Genomic DNA, 26675 nt, shown 5'->3' on the forward strand with positions numbered 1-26675 from the left:
AACAGGGCCTTATAAGACCATGTACCGAAAATATTCCTCATCGATCACGGTGATTTGATATAGGAATACAGATTAAAATTACTCGGCGGAATTGCGAAGTAAATACTACGCTCCAACCCATCCAAGGGTTATTACTGGTCATGGAGATAAAGCTTGTGCAGCCATGCCACGGACGAGGTCTGATGTGTTTCAATGAAATCCAAGGACCGCGAGCATCCCTCCATTCGTTGAACCGTCACAGCGGCCGCACTTTAGACTAATCACGATTCACAGCTTGATATGCTCTTGCAATAGATTAGACTGAACTCGTTCATTTCATGGGCCGTTTGGTCATGAGGTTTCCACTGGGTGGTCATTTAAAATGCAGAAATTGGGAATGCAAGGATGGCCATTCTGATATTGGGGCTGATCGTCCGTAAATGTACATAATAGTACGTGAGAACAATTCGTAGATGCATGGGCATGCACCATGCAGCATGTGGTATGTAAAATTCACTGCCTGAATTGACATGACACAGAGGCTCAATGACAGGGATGAGCAGCAAAACAAAGCTGGTGACATAACTTCCCGGATCGTAGTATCTTGACAGATTGGAAACTGTCAAAAGTTCTCATATACATTAAGGAAATGGTCACTTTTTAAGGACTAGGCATGGAGGTTACTGAAGCGTATATTGGGCTAATGTATGAGGCAAATTAGACTTAGCACTGAGGCTTAGCAAGGCTTGAAGAGCCCTAAATTGTCTAGAAAGGCGTTGCTATTGAAATATGAGATCTGAAACCGTATTGACCGTATCGATCGTATCGCATTGACTTCGTAAAGGACGAAAGGTAGGATTCCCTCTAGTAAGCGTGTATATACCTATGACAAACCTCCTGTCGCCGATGTAGGAAAGCGACGAACTAAGTCAACTGCACCAACTGGCCGGGGAGAGTAGGTAATGACGAGGGATTTAATATGTCATATGAACTGCAATGAGGGACTCTTTTTTTGCATTGACAGTATACATACACAGTCTGTTGTGTAACTTAGGTATGTAGCAAGTAGAGACGAGATGATGAGCCGCCGGCTTATAAAACAGGCTGTCATAATTGATGAGTTCAGGAGGAAAACTATACTCAGCCACTGTCTTCTTTTGATTCATTATTGTGTGTGTGTGATTCGATTGCGCGACAGATATAAAATTGGAAGGATTACTGGCCGGTTTTAGTCAAATCGGACCCATTCGCGAAGACAGGCTCCCCCGCTCACCGTTGAGCTAGATCTTTGGAATTGTGGCACATTTACTTCTTTAACTCTTTCTTTTCTTCAGAGATTGGCCAGTTGTCCTCCCTACTCTTACTCTGTGTACAATATCATACTATTCATCACTTCTCTTTGACTTCTATTTCCGGAACATCTTTATCACTCGATTGCGCGGTCCGAACCTACTTTGTTTACTAGTATCGGTATACGATCAGCAATATCCGGCCTCCGGATCCAATCCAGAACGGCACTCACATGGGTATAAGTCCACAGAATCCTCACACCGACAAGTCACTGTCATGTCAAGCTATCCCAGCGGCAATCAAGCCGCCGGTATGGGCATAGGCTATAATGATCAATTCGCTCGTCAATATGGTGTGACCTCTCTCTGCGATGCGCAGGTGTATATCCCTTGCTAATTGACATTTACTTGGTGGAACAGAAGCCCCCGCTCCGGAACAGACCAAATTTAATGGATTCCTGAAAGCGCTTGGAGCGGGAACAAAGAAGACAAAAGGTTCGTTCTTTGGATTGAGACCGATAGGTAATTGTGGCTTGCTAACCCAGTGTCGACGCGTAGGAGATGGACAACCTCCAAAACGTCGTGGACCCAAACCAGACTCCAAGCCGGCCCTGACCCGGAGACAAGAACTCAATCGACAAGCACAGAGGTAATACGCGCCGTTCATACCTGAAACTATGTTGAGGGACGTATTCTCACGCAAAGATCTTTGACAGAACCCATCGTGAACGAAAAGAACAATACATACGATCTCTCGAGTCCGAGCTCTCCAGGCTACGGGAGGTATATAGCGTGGACATCAACGCTGCCAATCAAAAAATCAAGCAACAGCAGGAAATGGTACAGAGTTTAAGAACAGAAAATAATCGATTGATGGGGATATTGAAAGAATGCGGAATCCCTGTTCAGCCTCAGGTGGAGATCGAAACACAGGAAACAATGAATGCACAACTCGGGGCAACCTCATATACAGTCGGAACGAGTTCGGTGGCCTCTCAATCAGCCGGGTTTCAGTCACAGCCGGGATTTTTGACAACGCCGCCGTCCACGTTCAGTTCGCCGCATAGTGCAGGAGGAGACGGTGATGATAGAGCAGGTTCAAGATCCGGAACAGGAGGAGGGGCGATGCCAATGATCGGTACTAGTTTTCAGACCGGTATGAATCTAGGCGACCTGGACTATTCAGCTAGTTCAGAAAAAGACCAAGCGATACCAGCGGTACCGGGCATATTCGACGAGGACCCTCAATTAGGCATCGATTTCATTTTGCAGCTGGAGTCGCCCTGTCGTGACCATACGGAATATCTCTGTCGCGAAGCCTCCAAGGACGTTGAACGGGACAGATTCTTTTCCGGGCATGCTCTCATGGCTTCGTGTCCACCACCGAATCACATCGAAAACGTCCCTGAAGGAAATCTGTACCCCCATCAGACCTATGAACTGCCTCTGCCCAACCTTGAAAAACTACTTAATTTAAGCAAACAACTCATCACAGACGGCCAAGTGACGCCTATAATGATTCTGCAATCCCTGAAAAACCATGATCAATATCGACATCTAACGAAAGATGATGTCAAGGCAATTGTTGATACGTTGACGGCCAAGATACGATGTTATGGGTTTGGTGCTGTTATCGAGGATTTCGAATTGAGAGATTGTTTGCAGAATGTTTTGGGCACGAAGTTATATCATGGGAGAAGTCCACCATCAAAGGTCGGGGATGATGCACTGTATCGATAGTTCCATTAATTCTCTTTCTCTCTTCTCGGTCCTTGCTTGCTTCCAAGATTCTTTCCATCTGCCATTTCATGAAACGATTATTTCGAGCTCCACAGAATCGAAATCTGCGAACAACAAACCATATACCCAAATGAGTCTAATTTCTGTTACATTACGCCCATCAAGTTTTGTTTTGTGAACAACGAACGCTCTTGTACAGGTGCAATGTGTCCTGGGCCTCCTTATTCTTGAGGGCTCTTATTTCATTCTGTATCTGACGCGAAAACTAAAGAAGATATGTAGCCTATGTGATTATCTTTCGGGTTTCAAGTTGCCCGATGCTTTCACTTAAATATGTACATTACAATGATCTAGATAGAAGACGGGATCAATTGTCTAATGAGAAATACTTTTATATTCGTGAATCAACCGGGTAATCATTATCTTCAATATGTAGGAGGCAAAGAAAATCAAGAGGGAAATCAAATGATGAATTACTCCTCTTCAACCTTCTCCTCCGGCTCCTCAACGAGAGCTTCTTCCTCTTCAAATGTGTTATAGGGCACATTGTACAAGCGAACAACTGGTTTGTTAGGGTCCTTGACGAGGACGTATTTCTTAAGCTTCTCCTCACTTTCCTCATCTTCATCGTCGTCCAGGCTGTTGATCAAGTCGACAATAGTGCGCACGATACCCCATCCGTTACCCAAGTTCAAGTTCATCTGAGTGGCGAAATCACGGGGTTTATAACCAACAACACCCAAAATAACGTGCGAGCTGGCAGAGCGCGGATTGCTACGAGACACGAAACCGAGTTTCATGTGGTCTGCCTGGGCCAAAATGGCTTGAGTGGTCCAGCGCGCGAGTTTGCAGCTGTTATTCTTCATTTCAGTGGCAACGACAGCACCACGTTGGGAAGCAAGCTTGGTGCGCCAGTCGAGGGCACCACCGGCACCCTGGGCTTTGTGGTCGAATTCGTTTAGGGCCTTGATCACGATGTGTTGGTCGGCTCCGGTGGTGGCCTTCAATACGGCATCGACTTCTGTGCGGACGATCAAGTTAAGAGGCTCTTCGTCCTTTTCGAGGGACAGGTCGAAGCGTCTGTATTTGTAGGCCTTTGATGCAAGAGGCTCCGTTTCTTCACTTGCGTTGTAGAATGGATTAGGGTGAGGGAACTCGACCTTGTCCTTGTCGGATTCGATCACGGTCTGTAGAGCAAAGTTGTGATTGATCACAGTAGCTTCCAAAGCAAGAGCACCAGGGGTGTTGATTGAATCTTGCTTGCCGCCGGCCTCTGAAGCTTCGAGAGGTGCGTCTGCGGCGTTCTCATTTACGGTAACCAAGTCGATGGAAGCTCCGTCACGCTTATCGAAGTAGATCCTGTTTCCCTGCTTGACAATCACAATATCCCATGAGTAGACACTGCGAGGAGCGCACATGAGCATAGATAGAATATCGGACGTTGCAAAGACGGTAGCCTCGTTCTTCTCAGCGAGCTCTTGGATGATGGGGTCTGACGATGTGGTCACGTTGTAAGCGGCACGGTCGAGAGATTGTAGTTTGCGTTCACTGCCCTTGACAGGCGGCTTATCGTATGATCGATCGTAGGCGTAAAGGAAGCCATAGTTGTCAAGGTCTTCTCCATCGGGTGACTCGAGGTGAAGTTTGGACAAGCGGTTGAAATCAACTTCTTCAAGGAGAGCCCAATCGGGACGAATGTTGACGGAGCTGTCACGATTACGCTGGGGCTTGTCATAGTCTTTCCATCCGAAACGACGTCCACGACCACCCCGGCCACTGCGCTGATCATAGCCACGGTCTTGACCACGGCCAGCACCAACTCGCTGGAAACCTGCACGTCCACCGCGCTGGAGTGTGCCACGTTGGCCACGGCCACGGAAGATGGTACCACCGCCTCGTCCGAAACCCCTGGTTTTGGTGGATGTACGAGTGTTATCAACGACGGAGAATGAAGATTCGTCTTCAGCAACTTGAACGGCGAACAGGCTTGATGCTCCAGCACCATAAACTTGTTGATCTGTTGCAATGCATGAGATTAGCCACATGCCACAATTTTTCTAACGCGGCGGGGTCAGCACGTACCACGGAAGTTACGGTTGTAGTTTTGACGTCCACCACGCTCACGGTCTTTGCCTTCAGCGGTCCAGTCTGCCATGCGACCGAGCTTATCGCCCTTGGAGAAAGGAGCATAGGGGACACCGTCGAGGGTTGTCTCAGACGGTGTTGGAGGACCCCATTCGTCCTCCGAGGGGAGGGCGGAGACAATATCGGCAATAGAAATAGGAGCCATCTTGATACACAATACTGAAATTGCCAAGATACTAAGGATCCCGGTTGAAGAGACCTTTTCAGCTCGCACAGAACAGAAAAGGATGGGGAGTGGTCTCACGAAGCGGAGGAATATCGTCAATTCGATTTTGAAGTTTTTGTGCCTCGCCGCCCACAACGAATTTCTTGGCGGGTTAGACAGCCTCACCGCCTAGTTCTGCCGCCGTTCTTACGGAGCGTATTCACGCTACCATTAATACCAGTGTGTATTTCAGTCCGGACAAAGTGTGTAATGTAATCCTATTACATACAGGATACGTACATCATAATATAGCTGAGACCTTGACTGATCATCTAACAACACATTCCTCAACAACATACTCTCACATCAAGAGATCTGTCTGTACCGATGATACACTCCATCAACGCTCGTTAATTATTCCTCCCTTCTTTCAACAGACGCTTTGCCTATCCTTTCACAATCCCACTCACTCGCTCCTTCTCCAGACCTTCCAGCTTCAATGACGCCCGGTTAAACACTTCCAATCGACCAGCTTCAACATGTCTGTCGACTCAAGCTACGGCATTTCCCACGGTAGTCCTGGCTTGCGATATTCACAACCCAATCAATATGTTGAACCGCGTGGTCTAGTTGCTCGCGCGCGCAACGCTGCCTATACTTACGTTCAAGACTCGAAGAACCAGGCCGGAACTGGCTTCAGATACGGACGCAATCCCGGTTTGTCCTGGCAAAAGGCAAAATCACTCCTGCGAGGATCTTTTTGTGTCGCAAACTTCCTAGCTGCGCTATGGATGTTCACATTGTGGTGGGGCGAAAGGACAGTTTTCCGGGAACAAGTTTCACAATGTTATTGGGATTCATGGGAGAAATGGGTGAGAGTCAATTGCTCAAAAACGTAATACGACAAGCTAATATATGTTCAGCCCGCAAATGCAACCCCCCATCATGTCGTCTTTATAGCCGATCCACAACTTGTTGACCCTCACACATACCCAGGGCGTCCTTGGCCCTTGTCAACCCTTACCGTCCAATTCACGGACCAATACCTCCGTCGATCGTTCTCTCTAATTGAAGACTACCTTCATCCGGACTCGGTCTTATTCCTAGGGGATTTATTTGACGGTGGTCGCGAATGGTCCACCTCTACGAGTCAGTCTCCCGAGGAACGATACAGGAAATATGGAGAGGGTTTCTGGTTAAAAGAGTATAACCGGTTCACTCGTATATTTTTCAACCAATGGAACAAAAATGGCCTTCCGGCCACTGGAGAGCGTCGAGGTCGCAAGCTAATTGCGAGTTTGCCTGGAAACCATGATTTGGGATTCGGAAGCGGTGTGCAACTTGCGGTTCGACGACGTTTTCAAGGATACTTTGGTCGCGGTAACCGGGTTGACGTTATTGGGAATCATACATTTGTTTCCGTTGACAGTGTTTCTCTGTCTGCAATGGAGCAGCCTGATGAAACAGGCAGCAGCGGAATTGGAGCTGGAGATGGCCATCAGCCAAACCAAGCAATTTGGGGTCCTACTGAGCAATGGCTCAAGGGAGTCAAAGATATGAAAGCTCGCCTCGAAACAGAAGAGCTTCGGTCAATACGGAATCAGACAGAAGGCTTCAAACTCGTCCAGGGGCTTCAAGAAGCTTCGGCAGACACAGTTGCTCACAGGACTCCTATTGAGTCACAGGGACTCCCAACCATCTTACTCACGCACGTGCCATTGTTTCGAGAGCCTGCAACACCCTGCGGCCCTTTACGTGAGCATTATCCACCTTCTACTACAGATCCTATGCCTGAAGAGGATGAGGCAAACGCTTTGAAGATAGCTGGTGGTTACCAGTATCAAAACGTTCTAACTCCGGCGATCTCTAACGAGATCATGTCGAGAATTGGTCCTGGGGTCTCTCATATTTATTCCGGGGATGATCACGACTACTGTGAAGTGACGCATCGCGAATACACTGGATCGCCCAAGGAAATCACTGTTAAAAGTCTGTCGTGGGCGATGGGAGTCCGGCATCCGGGCTTTTTGATGACCACGCTGTGGAATCCCATCGATCCGAGCAACGGAAAACCTCTCGCAGAAACATCGCAGCCAACCATTCGAAACCATCTGTGCCTTCTTCCAGATCAGTTGTCAATCTTTGTTCATTACGGGATCATTTTCTTCGTTACGATTGTCATCTTGACCATCCGAGCCATGGCCATCACGTTCCTTTCCTTTGGCAAGCCCACAAATTACGAGCCCGACCTACCAATTAGTGAGCTTCAAGCTCATTCTCGCACATCCAGTCGTACATCCAGTCCTCCATATACCAGCGTCACCAGCGCAACATCAGGCGGAGAACCTCGACTCGCAAATCGCAACAACTCGACACTCACCGATCCAACCTACCGTATAGATGAAGAGGTGCAGAAAAGCACTCAACGTTACGAAGACTGGAAGAAGCCACACGGTGGAAGCGACTGGGACGACGACGATAGGGGAACCGCCAAACTTCTATCGTACAGTCGTCAATCAGGTCGTGAATGTGTCGGTCCGGCATCCAGCATAGGTCGATTTGCAATCGAATTGAAAAATAGCGTTAAGCAAGTTGCTATTATAGTCCTTCCTTTTTATTTTTGGTTATTGTGGAACTGGTGAAGTGATTCTGTTTACTGGTTAGATGGTATAGTGTAACATTAGCGAGCATAGAATGGACGGCGTTTTGGTTTCTATCGGATTCATTGTTGACATTACGCCACTTTATACCTTTTTTCTCTATTGATCGGATCTATCATTCAAATTTCACACAATTTGAACTCGTACCTAAGAATTTATGCCATCAAATACCTCGGGATCGGAGGCCCCAGGCAGTGCACTTCCAGAATGTTGACAACCCTCCATCTTAGAAGAATTTCTCTGCATTCATCCTCTCGTACTTGTGTAGTCTCTCACTGGGTATCTTGCTTTTACTCCCCCTTGCATACTCAGATACTCTGTACCGTTCCAAACTGACCAGTTATGTACGGCTCCTGATTAATATGTTGGCGAAGAATGAGACAGGCTCCTTTATGTAAAATCCGAAGATATTCAACGGGTTGGTAACTTAGCTATACTTTTCAGCTAGGTCGACAATTCTTCTCGTTTATCCGAATAATATATCCTTAAGAAGAACACGTTGAGGTGCAGCGCCATCCGACATGGTCAATAATCCCTTTTATTTAGTGAATTGTAACGCCGGAAGAGTTTCAGGCATCTAGGTATTTTGTCTGTAACATTGTAGCTAGACCCATCTTGGTGATCCCGACTCTCAACTGAATTACCACCCTTGGTTAACTAGGGTTATGTGCGAGCTCACATCCACGTAGAGACGTGGCTTATGAATCGATGCATAAAAGAACTCTATTTATTATATAACAATTATCAATGAGACATAAGTCACCTATTCAATTTATCCCTTTCTCGATCTTGATTCTTGTTCTCGCGTCAGTATTCCGACGCGTTTTTCTTTACTCTCTTCCACCCTAATCCCCAGGTTCATTTATCTAATATATATGGATCCCAGGTTAAATAAGGTTGTGAAGCTCCTAAAAAGACATCTTACAATGATGGCATCAGCATTGTACCATCTGGCGGCCCTGCTCACGCTCTCGACGGAGATCTATGCATACGGTATTACTGGTATATCTGGTGGAGTCAACTACGACACTGGCGAACGACCGGCGCGTCGTGACTTGAGAGATCTACAGTCCTCTGGAGCTGCCTTTGATCTTTACATTCAGGCCCTTGCTCAGTTTCAGAGCGATGATCAGAGCGATTTCGTCTCTTATTACGAGATTGCAGGTAAGCTGCGCCAAATCCGACAACTAATGAACTGAATTGTTTGAGCTAATGAGTATCTGCCAGGAATCCACGGCTACCCCTATCAATCCTGGGACGGTGTAGAAGGCCAATTTATCACAGGCTACTGCTCCCACGGATCCCCCATCTTTCCAACCTGGCATCGACCATATTTAGCTCTATTCGAGCAGCGAATCTGGCAATTTGCGCAATCCATTGCCAACGCATACCCGGAGGATCAGCGGCAAACGTATATTGATGCAGCCGACACATTGCGAATCCCTTATTGGGATTGGGCTGTCAATCCTAACATGCCGGAGAGTTTGGTGTATCAGTCTATTGTGATTAATACGCCGAATGGACAGCGGACGATGGATAATCCGTTGTATTCGTACAAGTTTCACCCGTTGCCGTTGGGGAGTGATATTCCGAATGATGATCCTGTATGTAGTTTCGTTATTGATTAAGGAGTTGAGTCTTGCTGATGACTGGATTCTAGCTTGCGAAGTATTCGGAAACTGTCAGGTCGCCGGATCCAAATACAGGTCAGAGTCGGATGGATAAAGTCAATTCCGGCATGTCCTCCAACTCTGCATGGTGAGTTTACCCTCTTATTATACCTAACTCTATCTCATTAATGGTTTCAAGGTTGACATCAAGCACATATCAACTCCTATCGTCCGAGACAAACTACACCGTCTTCTCCAACTCCGTCCTTCAAGACAGGGGCGACAACTACAACAACCTCGAAAGTATCCACGATGGTGTGCATGCCTTGGTCGGTGATGGCGGACATATGACATACTTTAGCATGGCAGCATTCGATCCTATATTCTGGATCCACCACTGGTATGTCTTAGCCTAATAAATCAACCTAAGTTATACACCGGCTTCTAACTCAAATAGTTCAATTGACCGTATTTTCGCACTCTGGGAAGTCCTCAATCCGAACTCCTACATTGAGCCCATGGCCGACACATACGGCACCTTTGTCATCGAAACAGGCAGCATCGAAGACATAAATACCCCCCTATACCCCTTCCACCGATCCGACGAGCCCAACGACTGGTGGACATCAGGTAACAGTCGCTCAACAAGGGAGTTTGGCTATACATACCCCGAAATCCAGGACTGGGGCGTGGATCAAAGCACACTTCAGAACAACGTACGTACCGCAATTAACAATCTCTACAATGCGCCGGCACGTATGAGTCCTGCTGCTCATAACAAGAGAGACATTCTACATGATTTGGAGAATGTGCCGCACGACTTGACGAGCATGGCAGCGAATAAGGTAACCGGTCAAATGACGAAATCACAATTCGATCGTCTGGGAGTGAATAATATGGTCAAGAATTGGGCTATTAATGTTGCTGTGGATAAGTAAGTTGTCTTTCCTGGAAGCCTCAGGCTGCCCATCCCAATCCCCAGCCCGTTTGGGAAACTACTTGCCGTTTTCGGCCAGAAAAGAAAAATTACTCATTCTGGAAATTTTCTAGACATGCTCTCAATGGAAATCCATTTCAGATCCATTTCTTTTACGGCGAGCCTGATACTGAGCTCAAGCCAACAGAATATTTCAAAGCACAGAATCTGATCGGCACATATCGCACATTCACCAGTCCAATGTCTTCCTCGTCGTCATCACACAGGCGGTCAAGTGATGAAGTCTCAAAGCTATCAACGGGACAAATCTCGCTCTCCCCTTTGCTGGCTAATGCAGCGGCCGCTGGAATTCTTCCAGACAACACTCTTGCGCCGGTGGATGTTGTACCGGCGCTATCAGACAATCTCCAATGGCGCATAACCGATTCGACAGGAGAAAACGAAATTCCCGTTCAGGAATTAGCGGATAATGGTAAACTTAGAGTAAGTGTTGTGTCAAGAGATGTTGAGCCTATTTTGGCTGGGGAAGAGCATTTGTTTCCTAGATATGGGGAGTGGGTTGAATGGGAGGATGTGACCCGGGGGAAAGTAGGAGGTGTATGATTGATTGCTTCACATTTCTATCAGAGAGATCACTATGCTTACAATTCATACAATAGTTAACAGACCATTCTGTTCTTTAGGCTCAATATAAAAACTATCTAGTGTATCGATCTGTGATACAAAAATATCGAATCACCAAATCTAGAACACCTTCAAATCATCGTCTCTGAAATTTCGGTTGGGTATTGCTGATTCGCGGGAAATACAAACACCTCCCTGCGATCTGTATGACTGGTAGATTAATCAATCTAGTTCATGGAGTAAGCTGTTTCAGCAGGCCGCATCTATCACTAGACTATGCAAAACATCTGAAACAAAGAGATCCATTCCTAGCTTCTTCGAATTTCCTTTTCGGTGAATTTCTGTCAAATACACGTAGCTGTCTTTGAAAAGTTGAGATTGATCCTTTTCCGCGGATATTTTAGGGCAACCTAGGTAGGCATTGTATGTACATGATGTACAACTATAGTAATTCAGTCTACTTCAAGATATCCCAAGCACAACTTTTCTTCTATATTTCTAATCAACTCTTCGCTCAATACCTACCCAAGCAAACGAAAGCAATTTTTATATGAATAGAATCATACTTTTTGCCATGGAACCTAGGTCCACGGGTACGTCCCTATCAAAAATATCAATTATATTCCCATTTGCACGTATTCAAGGAGAAGCAAGATCAAGTGCCATTAAAGTCCCTCGCCACTTTTCTCAAAAGACATTGAATATTAAGAACTCCGCGCCGATGGCATATCAAATCTATGAATGTCGAATACACCATCCAAGTAGCAAATATTACATCTCCATTGTTCCTGAGATCCATTAGATAGCGGATGTTGCCACCCCCCACAAAACAACCACTTTTTTGATGCGCCTACGGGGCTAGGTACTCTACTCCGTGACAAACATATTCCGTCTTTTAAGCGAGGGGATTAGATGCATTAGTTCGACACTACTGCCCTATGTATGTAAGTCGGTCTAGTTTACCTAGGTACAAATGCGACTACCATAGAATTTTTATTCGACATGATGGATAATAGAGAGACCGATCGTTCTCCGAGTATTATTCATTTCTGGATTCAGGTTTGATCTGGTTGAATTTCGGCGTGTTTGAAAATGATATATATATGTAACTGTCGATATATACCCGGAACAACCTGGACTTAAAAGAAGTGATGCTAACTGCATGAGTGGTATGATTGATCAGCTGAGTCTATAACTACTCCTTGGCATTAGAAATATCAAGAAGAATAGGTAGAGAGAGCATGCTGATTAGGTCCGCCAGTCAGAGTAACATTACCGTGTATATCGACATCGGTAAAAAAGAAAGATCATTCATCAATCCGGAACAAAGCGAAGAACCCTCGTTCTAGATCCGATTTCTAGGGCTCTGATTGGCTGGAATTGTGTACCTTTAATCGGGGCGATTTTCTTAAAATTTCCATGTCTTTGGCTGCAAGTGTGGGGATGAACCCTGGACATGCAGCGAGTTTGAGTGTAGAAAAGCCAGACATTTGATCCTATATGTGTTATCTCGGGTGCAGAAACTTGTTTGCTTGAATATTCAGTATTCAGTATTCGGTGTGCGTTCTTATGATGATCGTCCGAGTACCGATGTATTGCCGAATAACTACCTCCTAAGATAGATTCGTTAACTAGTTATGCATAGTCGGGTCGGTGATTAGGTCTGTGCTAATTCAACACAGCATTCCAAATGCAATACGACCTATAAAGACGCTAGACCGCGTGATAGACCATCGCTAAAATTTCACCGAGATTTATTTAGCCCGTTCCGTCCGGGGTCGAATAGACATATCGTTGGGTCATAGAAACGTGGTCAGCCGTTCGCAGCTATATCGCACTTTCAGCCCATCTAGAGCGGTCCAAATCATTCCAATGCGTTGTCTGCAGGGAATTTTGACTATTATTAATATATTCGCCGGTTCGCTTGCATAGTTAACTAAATTCTGTTTGTTCTGAATAATAGTTTAGCGATCGAGATGGTGCGGACAGCGGAGAGAACGGAGAAGCATTCTGGATATATCCTCCGGGCCTATAGCAATCTGCATATCCAACAATCGGCAAACATTCGGTAACTAATAAGCGGAAAGAATCTTGAGATCGTCTGTGGAACAAACTAATTTATGGATCAGCGAATTTTTATACAACAGCCGATTCGTGGAGAGTTTATTCTTAGCTGTCAACACCGAGGAAAATGCGAACCATCTGAAGCTAATTCTATAGCTTATTTCGCCCTTCCCCATAGGACCTGCGTGGATGTATGGTTCCTTTATGAGGTCGAATCAATGGCTTGATAGTGCTCATGTCTCAGATGCCGTGACTTCCTATTCAATTAGTGCGGAAAATTTTAACGTCTGCTGAATTTGTTGAGTCCTTTGAATGCCCAGGTGTGCGCGTGGTCATACCAAAACCGGTAGGAGGCGATATGGTATAAAATGTCCACTAACCCTCCACCGGTGGCAGACTGGGACTTCCCTTATCAGTAAAATAAAATTACTTCACTTTTTTCACTGACCAAATCTAGATCCGAAGTTGCAACATCACTTGCAGTCATGACGGAGCCAAATATCGCCAGATCATTGGCACCTGCTCCTCCTGGCTTCCAACGCAGGCCGAGTGCAGAGCCCCAGAGGCAACGGAAGAACATTTCTACCGCTTGTACTGCCTGTAAAGCTAGAAAATGGAAGGTCGTATCTTGTTTCAAACTTCGTTGGTTGACATGGCTAATATGACTCCTAGGAAGCAGTGTACTGGATCAGCCCCATGCAACAACTGTGTTCGCAGTAATACTGAGTGTATCATAGACGAGTTGAGCGACAATCGTCGTCGACTTGGCTTGAAACGCAAGTTGGAGGAGCTCACCGAAGATAAGAAGCTGCTTGTTCAGTTGGTTGAGACTCTTCGATACAGTTCCAATGAACATGTCATGAGACTTCTAGACCTCATCCGGAACAAGAGCGCCTCCTTGGATGAGATCAAGGACTATTTTGATGGGAAAGTAACCGACAGTGAATTTGATACGACTCCTGAGCTGCAGGAAGTTCATGACCGCCTTGAAGCGAGAGCATCTAGGCGGTCCAGTCGTCGGTTGTTGGATGTCACTTGGCTCTCCAACATCCCGGTCGTTGAAGTTCCGGCACATCCATGGACGACGGTCACAGATGATGACGGCCTTGTTTCGTTTCTCATTTCCCTATGGCTGACATGGAACCACCCTTTTTGTAACTGGATCGATCGTGATTTGTTCATCAGAGATATGAGATCAAAGAACACAAACTGCACTTTTTGCTCACCGTTCTTGGTGAATAGCATCCTGACCAAAGCTTCGGTGAGTAAACAGAACTTGGCATGATAAAATAGGAAAACTGATTTCATAGTTCTACTGCGATTATCCTGAGGTGCTTGACGATGTCAATGACCCGGAATCAAAGGGTATGCACTTCTATAGAGAAGCAAAAGAGTTGTTCGAACGGCAAGACGGGCGAATCACTATTCCCACAATTCAAGGATATGCCACTTTACTGACAAGGTACCTATATCTCCCTCTGCACTTGTCCATTGACTTACGTCGACACTGTAGCACCGCTCTTATTGGCAAAGATCGTCTTGTCTGGCTGTCCCTTGGCCAGCTCGGACGAATGGTAGCTGATATCTCATCATCACACCTGCCGATGCAGCTAAACAGTGATGAGAACAAACGTGTTGAAGGAAGAGCAATTGATAACACAATTTGGGGAGTGTACAATCTTACTGCGTCTGACCACCTCTCAACATCAAATTTCATCAATGCCCTGACGAAAAAAAAAGAATCGTTTGCTGAGACTTTTGCAGAATGTTTTCGACCATTTTCATGAAACCCCTTGACCTAAAGAAACCCCTCAGACCCCGTTTACCCTCCGACCACGATGATGAAGATGTTTCCGTGGTGGCGTGGAATCCGTATCCTCGCCATGGCGATGATCAGCCATCTCATCTTGCATGTGTCTTTAATAGCCTTAGTAAACTCAATGAGTTGAACGTTGAAGCTACCCGACGGCTTCTTAAAGACGAGTCACGGAAGGCAATGTCTCGTCCGGATATTGAGATTGTCGTTAGCTCTATTTTTCCACGATTGCAAGCATGGTATATCGACTTGCCTAAATGCATACAGGAAGGACAATCAGCAGTCCCGCATATTCTAGTTTTGCAGTGAGTTTTGATAACCCCTTCCCCCCCCCCCCCCGGCATATATCGGAAATGTGACTTACGTCTCGTAGCATGTATTATCATGCCACGATCATGCTGCTGTTCGGTCTGCTGAAGACTTCATCTCGGTTTCCAACGCGGCCCATGATTATTACATTCTCATGAAGCGCAGGAAACCTGCGTTGAGTCCGCACTGCAGATTGCGCAAATGATTCGACTCTACCGCTCCAAATGGAGCATCGAATTTATATCCGGGACAGCGGTGTACTGGGTATCGATCGCGCTATTCGTTCTGCTCGACGATCTTGAAAATCCATCCAATCGTCGAGCGTTCATCGATCTCTGCTCTGTGGCAATGGCTCTCTCAAAACAATGGTTTCTCGCCAAGGGGATTCTTCGAATGCTTCAAATCACCGCAAAGCAGATGCGTGTCTCTCTCCCACCAGAGACGGAGCCCTTTTTGCAGGACTTTGACAGCGATATGTGGCGCCAGGAAAGAGGTCGGAGACGGCTCAGCAGTGCCTTTCCTAATTTCTCGTTATTGTTCCAGCGTGTAACAGGAGCGGGAGGAGGGTTAAATGATCCGATTGATTTGGATAAGTACTTAGAGAAGTTGGATAATTTTTCAAAGTTGGAGGATTTGTCCCGGTTGGAAATCGCGCATAGCCCGCCGGTCACCCCTTCCTGAAAAGGCAGTCAGGGTGCACTTTCCCAGATTGATTTGTACACGATTCCATGATCACCTGACCTTACGGCTTTTTGTTGTTTGCTTTTCTATACTTAACACACGCTTAATTGAAGAATGGACGACACAATCTGCTTCCCTTCTTCACAATCTATATTATTTACGACTCCGGTTATGATCAAGGTGAGGACCCGATGTAGGAGGCTGATGTCGCGTATTTGCTAATTGAGCTGTTCATTTCCCTTATACAAAATCAATCCCGATGAACGTTGGTGAGAACTAGTTCTCAAGCCACGGACTTCTACCTGGCAGAGCTCGGTATTTCCTCCAAGGTTCTTGAGCAGACAGCCAAACCAAAAGATGCCGACTGGGTATTCTCATCCTTTGGACCTGATGCATACCGCCGATAGATGGACATCAGTCTCTCAAAGCTAACCCTCTGTCTGAGTTTATGAGGTACTGACATATGATAGGTCGCCTCTCGTTTCCATCTCATCTCCACCGCAATATATTTAAATATATTGAAACAGTCTTGTTTCCACGGGTTAGCAACCGAAATTCCAGATTGCGAAAACTTTTGCAGAACGACAACAATCACATTCAAGGAACGAGAATAGCGACAGGCGGTTTGATGGAAAAGCATTCTTCTAGAAGATTGGCAGTTGCGGATCATTCCGTCAAGATTACCCAAAAAGCGTTTAACTATCCTGTACCAGAAGTTCAAAGCGTGAGTTTGCATGCCTCTTTTATTAAGTTTGTATGCCACTTACTGCATAGGTCTTGGCTGCTGCATATTGTTGAGTGAGTGCGATTCGGAGTAAGCTCCAGCCTGACTCCGAGTAACAAATCAGTGGATGTAAACACTCAGTGGTACCTAGTTGTCTGGTATGTACGTACGTACATACAGCAACTGTACTACTGCAGTAATAATAAAACCATGCCTGCAAATACAGACGGAGTAAACATCAGTAGAATTGATTGATTGATTGATTGATTCATACACGCATCTAAGCCTAGTGGCCGGCGGCGCCTTCTAATTGGGCAGCGGGCGTACTACCGTATAAAAGCATAAATCAACGTCAACGTGCCAAGACGCTTCCGGCTTGACGCTGACTTAGTCAACTCCACGCGAAAGTCTCGACACGTATCCGTATCCAGATCCGAAGACCACCAACAACAGATAACGAGCGAACAGAACGCCGAACCAACAAAGGAAATGTGTATATATACAAAATGAGTGAAGGATCTCGGTGCGGGGTGACGTGATATTTATGTTTTGGTGCCCGGTTCTATTTCCAAACGTGTCAAGTGGCTGATCCGTCCAAGCCGAATCAACATGGTTACTCTTCATCAGGGTAGTGTCGCACTCACTGTGAGCGCGTGGTTGTTAAGGGGGTTACGTGATGGAACTGCGTCAATAGACCAGTCCGCATCATAAATTCAATACTCTGCCGAACCCACTGAGGTTCGCTAAGGAGCTTCCGATAATCTGTTTCGCGTGCTTCTTTCCAGAGAGTCTCCATACGCAGGTTTATATGGGTAGGACACCGTATGAGGACGTGGGCCGTATCCTGATCCCCAAGGCCACATTCGCATTGAGGTGAGTCTTCAATCCGTACACTCGCTATTCAGTGGATGTAAACACTCAGTGGTACCTAGTTGTCTGGTATGTACGTACGTACATACAGCAACTGTACTACTGCAGTAATAATAAAACCATGCCTGCAAATACAGACGGAGTAAACATCAGTAGAATAGAATCCATTGAATGAGAGGACACTAGACCATATCGATCGTAGCCTGATAAATAAGGCTCCACATCGGTCGTGATGGCGCATTTAAAGTAGGCCTCAGGCAGCCAATCACCACCAAACAAACGGCCACGCCGCGATATACCTGTCTGTCTCTTCAAGAGGCTGCTGCTTGGCAATGCTTGCAAATAAATTGTGTTGCTTGATCAGAAACAATTGTCCAATCGCAGATGCGACATTGTAAGCTCCCGCTATCACCGACAGCGCACGTGCACGATTCGTGATGGATGAGATGCACGATTCTGCTCCGGAAGACGCGGCATACAGTGCGAAGAAAAAATCACCGTCTAATCTCCCTGCTGCGGAGACAATAAGCGCAGCAATTTAGTCGACCAGGAAATGGAGATACATGCTGCAATCCCACGTGGGCGTTCATGTTTACCCAGTTCAGGAAGGTGACCAGCCGCCGCGACGTGCAGCTGGCCGACTATAAGACGGATGGATCGACCCCTTGCATTCAATCTTTTCTTCTCCGTCGTTGTCGAGAAAACCAGTAACTACCTAGGTATCTACTAGCATCATCATGAAGACCGGTATTGCTGCTGCCGCCGTTGCTGGCCTTTTGGCCACCTCGGCTTTGGCCTCTCCTACCTCTACCCACTCCGACTGGAACGGTAACGAGTCCAGCAACAAGCATACCTCTGCTCCTTGGGGCTACAAAGCCGGCTCCCCTCAGTCCGTTGCCAACATGAAGAAGCAGATCAAGAACGTTGTCTGGATCTTGCTCGAGAACCGTTCCTTCGACAACATCCTTGGTGGTGTCCGTGGTCGCGGTTTGGACAACCCTACCAACAACGGCGACTACTGTATCCCTCAGAACGTTAGCCAGCCTCAGGGTAAGCAGTGGTGCACGGGCAACAAGGACTTTGACTCTGTGTTGCACGATCCCGACCACTCTGTCACTGGCAACAACTTTGAGTTCTTTGGGCAATTTGCTCCCAACAATGCTGATGTTGCGAGCGGAAAGGTTACTGCTACTCAGAAGGGTTTCGTTGACAAGCAGTTGAGATCGTATCCTTCTATCACCCCCGACCTTGCTGCCAAGGAGGTTATGGGTTATTATACCGAGGACGAGATTCCTGTTCTTGTCAACTTGATTGACAACTTTGTCACTTTTAACTACTGGTTCTCTTGTGTCCCTGGAGTAAGTTATCCTCATCTACCGACCGGTAATCAATACTGACAAAGTAGCCCACCAACCCCAATCGTCTCTGCGCCGTTTCCGGTACCGCTGACGGCCACGGAAAGAACGACAATGACTTCGACGTCTCCGCCATCAACATCAACAGCATCTTCCAACAAGCCAGCAGCAAGAACATCTCCTGGCTCAACTACGACGGCACCAACGGTGCTTTCCTTCCCGACAGTCTCTTCTTCAACTGGACCGCCGCCAACGCCAAGTCCAATGTCGTCCCCGTCGAGAACTTCTTCCAAGATGCTTACTTGGGTCAACTCCCTCAGCTTTCTTACATCAACCCTTCCTGCTGTGGTCTCAATACCAACTCCATGCACCCCAACGGTAACGTCTCCTATGGCGAGATCTTCGTCAAGCAAATCTACGAGGCTCTCCGCAACGGTCCTCAATGGGAAGAATCTCTCCTCCTTTTGACCTACGACGAGACCGGTGGTTTCTTCGATCACGTTCCTTCCCCCGCTGCTGTTCGTCCCGATAATAAGACCTACACCGAGAAGGCTAAGGACGGTGAATCTTACACCCTTACCTACGACCGCTACGGTGGCCGTATGCCCACTTTCTTGATCTCTCCTTATGTTTTGCCTGGATTCGTTGAGAACTATGGCGTTAACCCTGCAACTGGTAAGCCTGAGCCTTATAGTGCTACCTCTGTTCTCAAGACTTTGGGACTTCTCTGGGACTTTGAGGACTTTACTCCTCGTGTTTCGAACTCGCCTTCTTTTGATCACTTGCTTGGACCTTTCCCTGAGTGGAAGGCTCCTCAGTTGGCTGTTCCCAAGACTTTTTAAATATCATTGATGTGGGGAAAAGGGTATGGGTGACATTTGTCAATAGAGTAGTAATGTTTATGTGATATTTTATATCTACTCTATGAATCCAGATAGTTCTTCTATTAAAATTAATGTCTAGGAAAATCCAGTAAATCGACCTTCCTACTCAGGCTAGTGTGCGCATAGAGAGCGATCATTGGACCACCGACGTCATTCAAGGGGTCCGTGTCAAGGGAAAGGAACATGACGTTTTATTTCCAGACGATAAATAAGAGGCCTCCCCTCTGTGTCTCATTCAGGCATGAATCGCGTCGATAGTAAACCAACTCTATGCAAATCGCCCGAATAATGGGCTCCACGCGGTAAACAACCATGTCCTTCACATCGATTCCCTCTACGTCTACGACCACAACGACTGAAAGCAAGCATTCAAAAGTGCACAAATTCGCCAAACAAGCACAAAAACTGTCCCGAGGTGGAGCAAGGGATGAGGAACAGCGCGAGGAAAATGTTGCTATTGCGGCGCGATTCGTGACGCCGCGGGATGCGATTATTGAGACGGTGGATGGGGAGAGGCTACCCGCTGTACCGGTTGAGGAGGCCAAGAAATTGAATCGGTTGAGGGACGAGGCTGTTGATGGTGAAGAAGAAGAACTGGCGCCTAATGCTGGAAATGAGGAAGAGGTCGAGACAAAAGATGCAGTCATCGAATCGAGACGAGAGTCCGACGAAAGAGAACAGTCTCCAGAATCACACGGTGGACCGTTAGAATGCGTAAAACCTCCCGCGCATACGCATCCATTATTCCCACCCGTGCCGCTTTATGGCCCTTCCTCGCTTTTGCGGACATTGCAGTGTCAGACCTTTCGGGCTGTGTCGTTTTGTCTTTCGCTTTCTTTTTTGGGCATGATATTAATGGGCGCTTGTATGAACGGGTTTGTGGGTGGAGTTAAAAGTGCCATTTTGAAGGCTCGAGGGAGGTATTTGGATGCTGAGAGGCCGTTTTATAAAGAAGAGTTGGAGAGGGAGTCTGTTAGACGAGAAGCTGCGAAGAGATGGGAACGCAGACAAAAGACCAACACGGAGCAAATGGAAAGATCCAAGGAGCAAGAAAGGATTAGGAATGCTGAGGATCCGGAATCGGACGATGAGTATCCTCCCCTGGAAGGCGGGCGGGATCCTATTGTTTGCGATATTGGCTACTACGCCAGGAGAGTTGGTTTGGATGTTGAGGCCTTCAAGGTCCAAACAGAAGACGGATTCATATTGACGTTATGGCATGTCTATAATCCAAATGAATATACCCCGTTACCCGAAACTGAGCGAGACTTCAGACAACCAGACGTATTCCGCGATCGAAAAGCGAGAGATTTCCCAGCGAAAAATGGTCGGTACCCAGTCTTGTTGATACACGGGTTACTTCAAAGTTCAGGCGCATACTGTGTCAATGACGAAGACAGTCTTGCCTTTTTCCTCTGCAAGGCCGGATACGACGTTTGGCTGGGTGATAATAGATGCGGGTTCGAACCTCGACACAAAACCCTCAAATACTCCGATCCGAGGATGTGGTGTTGGAATATCCGACATATGGGCGTCCTCGATCTGCCAGCATTCATCTCGAGGGTCCTTTACGAAACCGGATTCGAAAAATTAGGTCTCATTTGCCATAGTCAGGGCACCACCGAGGCCATGGTCGCTCTAGCAGAGGACCAACGACCTGACCTCGGTGAGCGGATTTCAATATTCTGTGGCCTTGCACCAGCTGCCTACGCCGGACCATTAATCAAAAAGGCGTATTTCCGCTTCATGCGAATAATATCTCCCAGCGCATTTCGAGTATTCTTTGGGATTCACGCTTTTATCCCTCTTATGATGACGATGCATAGTCTCCTCCCCTCACGTCTCTATGGCGCATTAGGATACATGATATTCTCGTATCTATTCGACTGGAGCGATAAACGCTGGGATCGAGGATTGCGCGATCGCATGTTCCAGTTTTCTCCTGTTTATGTTAGTGCCGAGAGTATGCGCTGGTGGCTTGGACGCGATGGCTTCGCGGTTCAGAAATGCATTCTTGCCACTGATGAGCAGGTTCTTCGCGAAGATGAAGAAGATCTCCAGATTGACGAGAATCATATCGTTGATTCCGACGATATTGCTGAAATTTCTAGCGCGCCTGCCTCTACTTCATCAGACAAACAAAAAACAGCATGGTACGGTCCGCAAACGCCACCTTTTGCATTCTGGGTCGCGGGTTCGGATGGATTGGTCGATGGCCGAAGACTCCTGCGTCGAATGCATAATGGTAGAGAACCGCATGTGAATCTTGTGCATGAAAAGATTATCGAGGGGTATGAGCATTTGGATGTTCTGTGGGCTATAGATGCGATTGAGCAAGTGAGTAAGGAGGTTGCGGAGGTTGTGTGGAGGACGGTGCCGGAGAATGAGAAGGGGAAGTGCCGAGTTCCAAGGTTATGATTTTTTTGCTATTCGAGCAGGGCTTTTTGGGTTGGATTCTGCATCATGGCATGATATACAAAGATTACGATGTTATGAGTTTCCTTACGATGGTCGTATACGTGCATAGCGATAGATATCTTTCTGCCTGTATACTTATATGTATTTAAGTAATATTAATCTCCTCCACCTATACATGTATCAATTGATTAAAGCTTAACATGAATCGTCTTGGCCTGCATAAAGTCATGTAATCCATACTTCCCAGACTCCCTCGTACCATTCCCACTCTGCTTATACCCTCCGAACGCCGTGGACTTTTCCGGTCTGAAGGCGCAGTTAATAGCCACACTGCCACTTTCAATCTTACTTGCAACTCTTAATGCACGTGAGATATTCTCAGTGTATATAGATGCTACACAATAAATCAGCACTGAACCCGAGTATAAAATAGAAAAAGGGGAAGCTTACCAGACAACCCATACTCCGTGTCATTCGCCATCGCAATAACCTCCTCCTCCGTCTTGAACGTCTGAACAACCAACACAGGTCCAAAAATCTCTTCCTTGATAATCTTCGCATTGGGATTTGGCTCGTAGAAGATAGTAGGTTCAATGAAAAAACCCTTATCGCCCTTTTGATTCCCTCCCGTGATTAGTTGGGCGGTCTTTTTACCCTCGGCGATGTAGCGCATTACATTTTCGAATTGGGCTGAGTCTGCGACGGGGCCGATGAAGGTGTTTGGATCGAGGGGGGAGGAGCCGAGACCTTGGGAGATGGATTCGAAGGTTGATTTTAGGATGGGGATTAATTTGTCGGAGATTGATTCGTGGATGTAGAGGCGGGTTGCGGCTGTAGAGGTTAGTATTGCTAATCGGGACTTGAGTGCGAGGAGTAGAAACTTACCGGCGCAGACTTGTCCTGAATTGAACAGGAAGCCATGAGCAAGACTACATTTCACAGTCAGTAACTCATATACACAAGTAATGACCTCAGGATAGACATACTTAGGCACAGCATTCGCCAAATCCGCATCCTCAAAGACAATTGCAGGACTCTTACCGCCCAGCTCCAAAGAAACTTTCTTTAGATTACTTTTTGCCGCGGCTTCTTGGACCTTACGACCGGTGTTGATGGAACCCGTGAATGAGATCATACGAATCTTGGGATGGGCAGCGAGTAAATGACCCGTTTGACCGGCGCCGGTGACAAGGTTGACGACGCCAGGAGGGAAGCCTGCTTCGACAAAAAGTTTACCAATAAACAAACCTCCCAGGGGTGATTTTTCGGATGTTTTGAAGATGACCTGCAAACAATCAGTAACGGAATGCTGAGAATAGGGGTTGATGGACGAACTGTGTTTCCTGCTGCTAGAGCTGGAGCGATTTTCCATGCATAGTAGCTGATGAACAGGTCAGTTGAGACTTCAACACATCAGATAGATGTAGACATACAGATATGTAGTGTTCCATGCAGCGATACAAGCCACAACCCCCAGGGGCTCATACTGGACAAAGTTGTAACTCCCTTCCTCGGGTGGAAACACATCACCTTCTAGTTTATCGGCATATCCAGCATAGTCTAATCAAATCAGCGAGCATATCAATCTCAGAGCTTAGAAGAATGGGGACATACATCTAAAATAAGCCGGAATCTTCTGCGCAATCATCTTCGCTCCACCCACAGGAATCCCCATCGCCAACGACTCCAAACGCACAACCTCATCGAGATTCTGCTCCAATAGATCTGCAAATCGATATAGTAATTTTCCTCTCTGTGTGCCTGTGAATTGACTCCAGGGTCCTTCCTTGAACGCCTTTGTGGCTGCGGCTACCGCGTCGTCGACGTCTGATTCGCCGGCGACATGGATGTTGCTGGCGATGAGGCTGCCGTCGACCGGGTTGTGGACTTGGATGGTTTGGCCTGATTTGGCTTCTACATACTGTCGAGTTGGAAGATGGGTTAGTATGGATGTTTGATTGGGATTAAGGATGTTGTATGCTTACTTCGTTGTTGATGAATAGGCGGGTCTCGATTGGAGTGGCCATTTTGTCTTTCTTGTCGTTCGTTATACGGGAATCAACGAGCAAGTAGGTGAGGAAATGTAGTAAAAAAATTGAGGACAGCTCCTCATATATAGTTCACATATAAAGCTAGTAGTCATTATCGTGGGCAATGCTTATCAATCTACATCCTCGTTCCGAGCATTAGCCATACAAAGTACAACATTTCCATCCAATCCGAACCAACACTTTGGTAGAATTTCTACGCTTGTATACATCCTGACAAGGGTTTCCCCGCCATAATCACCGTTAAATGAATAATCTTGCACAGCATCTGACAAATATTGACTATGTAAGCATCGTGTTTCTATACCCTATTTGCCCGCTTCGATCCTGGCTGCATACATGTGGGACGTGGGACCTCTGGAACCGAGACAAGCGTGATTGTATTGGATGATCCAGCGAGAAATAGAATTAATAATAGTAATCATAGTAAAATAAACTCAAAGCTGAGATCTAAAACTGAGAAAAGGCTTTGTAATCCGTTGTCCTGTTTGGGAGCGTCGGTAAAAGGAACTGGTTCCGCCTAGTCCTCGGAATCTCGGAATGGGGGTTACTATCTGCATGGCGTTGAAGACTCGCTAATGCGATTGCTTTCTCGGTCTTAAAGGGCTTATCAGATCATATACCTCTTCTCGGTGAGGAAATATCGTGGCCCCTGACAGATAACACCGTATACGCGGTTGACCCAGCCATAGAATCGTACTTTGTAAGCACGAAACGCTGAATCTCAGAGTGAAGAGGCCAGAATGGCGATAGACGTAAGAACACCTATGTAGGTGTAAAAGATACACCATCCCATTGCAAAACAAATTGTTCCACGACAGTCTATGTCATCAGGACTCCATGTCTTCACCAAGGTTGTACCTATGGTCAAATACTCCTCGGTATCCGCTTCCGAAGTGAAGCCCTAATCGCCCGCCAGGTTGCTTTTGATGTTAGACCTAAATTACCAATGCAATGTTAATTTTCATGACATTTTTATGACATCTTACTGGCTCAAAGGATGATGGAAATCCTTGTACTTGTTTAAATTTGCATACTAATACAACTATCTAAGTACAACAGCTGACCGTCTTCGAATAGCGTTCCATCACCGACAGAGAGAAATTATTGCGATCCCCATAACCAAGTATCCATTTGTATCAGTTTTGGTCGCAGCTCTAGCTTGAGAGCTGCTACGACACTTTGAGGTGCTTGGTGACCCTGTTCAATTGCTCCATCAACGAACCCTCTCCACCCAACTTCCCAATCGGCACTTAGCAAGAATAACTCTCCCATCGGACTTCTGGAGTTCTTGAAGATAGACTGACGCACACCCAGACCCCCAACAAGCCCACCCCCCTTTTGTGTAAGGATCATTTGTCCAGTCGTGAGTCACGTATGCTTCAACGGCAGCGGATGGGTGTATATCCTTTCGGAAGTGATCGATTATCTGCCGGTGGTTTTCCTTGTCGCCCAAGTGCCCACTGTATCCGAATCCAATGCATCAAGTACCTGATGGTTCCGCCCGAGTGCCGTTGTGGTCCGAGAATGCAAGAACATACTCAAAGTCGCTTGAATCTACCGTAGCAAACTAACCCGGCTCCGTTGCTTTGAGCCTGAAATGGATCTTTGCGCCTTTATTGATATGTCCTTTCCTAATCGCCGATTGACGAATGGGAGATACTGGATTGTCGAATTTGACATCACCTAAACAATTAATGCTAAAAATTAGCATCAAATCAGTCTAGTCGAGAAACTGGTCGTACAAGGGTATAGTAGAAACCACATATCTTGCCTTGATGTCTTGTCCAGACTTTGTGGTGACCCTCACTCCCAACTTGTTCTGCGTAACGTCCTTGATAGGAGCCCCAAAGAGCATATCCCCCTTGTAGTCACCTAAAATTGCTCGGGCAAACGAAGTCATGCATCCATTTTCAATCTTGTAGAATACAGCCATCTCGAACAATCCCGCCATGCTGTTCCCACCCAGGGCGTACCATCGAAGTGCTCCGGTAAATGCGGTATCTTTCCCAAGTGCACTCCCAAAAGTGTTTGTATTTGACTCGAAGAAATTTTTCTCCCAATCTGAAAACTCATGAAGATTGTCCAACCGGTCCTTTACTGACAAATGACTATATTTCATACACAAAGCTGGGCGTTTGAAGGGATCATGAGGGTATGGCATAAGTTTACGACTGCTATGCCCGTCGACAGTGAAGAATGATTGAGCGACGCGCTCCAAAAAATCACCCGCCTTGTCGATGGATATTTCGCGCGGGGGTGCTTTGCCTTGTTTGAACATCTATTTGGTAGGTGCAGCAGGACCTGCAGAGGTCTTCAAATTGACATGTAGTCCGTACCGGCGAAGCTCACTATAAAGATGAGGTTAAGCCTAATG

The 26675-nt window shown here is 46.6% G+C and overlaps 9 protein-coding genes across 9 annotated transcripts, besides 1 other annotated feature; 6 read left to right on the forward strand and 3 right to left on the reverse strand.

The window, feature by feature from the left end:
* Positions 1–1545: 1545 nt before the first annotated feature.
* On the forward strand, positions 1546–3354 carry TSTA_058130 (uncharacterized protein; the record flags this gene model as incomplete). Its single annotated transcript, XM_002487390.1, has 4 exons — positions 1546–1621; positions 1689–1763; positions 1827–1917; positions 1985–3354. 4 exons carry the CDS (start codon positions 1546–1548, stop codon positions 3006–3008), a joined length of 1266 nt encoding a protein of 421 aa, XP_002487435.1. The 3' UTR covers positions 3009–3354.
* A 73-nt stretch (positions 3355–3427) lies between these two features.
* TSTA_058140 (eukaryotic translation initiation factor 3 subunit EifCd, putative) lies at positions 3428–5298 on the reverse strand (the record flags this gene model as incomplete). Its single annotated transcript, XM_002487391.1, has 2 exons — positions 3428–5025; positions 5091–5298. 2 exons carry the CDS (start codon positions 5296–5298, stop codon positions 3482–3484), a joined length of 1752 nt encoding a protein of 583 aa, XP_002487436.1. The 3' UTR covers positions 3428–3481.
* Positions 5299–5620: 322 nt separating this feature from the next.
* Positions 5621–8106, forward strand: TSTA_058150 (manganese ion homeostasis (Fr), putative). The gene is made up of 2 exons (XM_002487392.1): positions 5621–6170; positions 6222–8106. The coding sequence occupies exons 1-2, from the start codon at positions 5838–5840 to the stop codon at positions 7938–7940; spliced, it is 2052 nt and encodes a 683-aa protein (XP_002487437.1). The 5' UTR covers positions 5621–5837; the 3' UTR covers positions 7941–8106.
* Positions 8107–8884: 778 nt separating this feature from the next.
* TSTA_058160 (tyrosinase) lies at positions 8885–11125 on the forward strand (the record flags this gene model as incomplete). Its single annotated transcript, XM_002487393.1, has 6 exons — positions 8885–9122; positions 9186–9562; positions 9619–9716; positions 9768–9968; positions 10026–10502; positions 10619–11125. 6 exons carry the CDS (start codon positions 8885–8887, stop codon positions 11106–11108), a joined length of 1881 nt encoding a protein of 626 aa, XP_002487438.1. The 3' UTR covers positions 11109–11125.
* Positions 11126–12917: 1792 nt separating this feature from the next.
* TSTA_058170 (uncharacterized protein) lies at positions 12918–15999 on the forward strand (the record flags this gene model as incomplete). Its single annotated transcript, XM_002487394.1, has 9 exons — positions 12918–13197; positions 13498–13539; positions 13651–13813; positions 13873–14454; positions 14504–14655; positions 14707–14880; positions 14958–15248; positions 15281–15314; positions 15484–15999. Exons 1-9 carry the CDS (start codon positions 13106–13108, stop codon positions 15997–15999), a joined length of 2046 nt encoding a protein of 681 aa, XP_002487439.1. The 5' UTR covers positions 12918–13105.
* Positions 16000–16969: 970 nt separating this feature from the next.
* Positions 16970–16992: a microsatellite.
* Positions 16993–18330: 1338 nt separating this feature from the next.
* Positions 18331–19790, forward strand: TSTA_058180 (phosphatidylglycerol specific phospholipase C, putative; the record flags this gene model as incomplete). The annotated part of the gene is made up of 2 exons (XM_002487395.1): positions 18331–18951; positions 18999–19790. 2 exons carry the CDS (start codon positions 18331–18333, stop codon positions 19788–19790), a joined length of 1413 nt encoding a protein of 470 aa, XP_002487440.1.
* Positions 19791–20144: 354 nt separating this feature from the next.
* On the forward strand, positions 20145–22250 carry TSTA_058190 (ab-hydrolase associated lipase, putative; the record flags this gene model as incomplete). The annotated part of the gene is made up of 2 exons (XM_002487396.1): positions 20145–20711; positions 20742–22250. 2 exons carry the CDS (start codon positions 20145–20147, stop codon positions 22248–22250), a joined length of 2076 nt encoding a protein of 691 aa, XP_002487441.1.
* Positions 22251–22438: 188 nt separating this feature from the next.
* On the reverse strand, positions 22439–24277 carry TSTA_058200 (aldehyde dehydrogenase, putative; the record flags this gene model as incomplete). The annotated part of the gene is made up of 8 exons (XM_002487397.1): positions 22439–22644; positions 22701–23081; positions 23136–23179; positions 23237–23535; positions 23586–23631; positions 23684–23810; positions 23865–24171; positions 24236–24277. The coding sequence occupies 8 exons, from the start codon at positions 24275–24277 to the stop codon at positions 22439–22441; spliced, it is 1452 nt and encodes a 483-aa protein (XP_002487442.1).
* Positions 24278–25402: 1125 nt separating this feature from the next.
* TSTA_058210 (flavin containing amine oxidase, putative) lies at positions 25403–26579 on the reverse strand (the record flags this gene model as incomplete). Its single annotated transcript, XM_002487398.1, has 4 exons — positions 25403–25550; positions 25633–25761; positions 25870–25998; positions 26044–26579. The coding sequence occupies 4 exons, from the start codon at positions 26577–26579 to the stop codon at positions 25403–25405; spliced, it is 942 nt and encodes a 313-aa protein (XP_002487443.1).
* Positions 26580–26675: the final 96 nt, after the last annotated feature.

The sequence above is a fragment of the Talaromyces stipitatus genome, genomic scaffold, assembly GCF_000003125.1.
Source record: "Talaromyces stipitatus ATCC 10500 scf_1105507295487 genomic scaffold, whole genome shotgun sequence".
Lineage (NCBI taxonomy): Eukaryota > Fungi > Ascomycota > Eurotiomycetes > Eurotiales > Trichocomaceae > Talaromyces > Talaromyces stipitatus.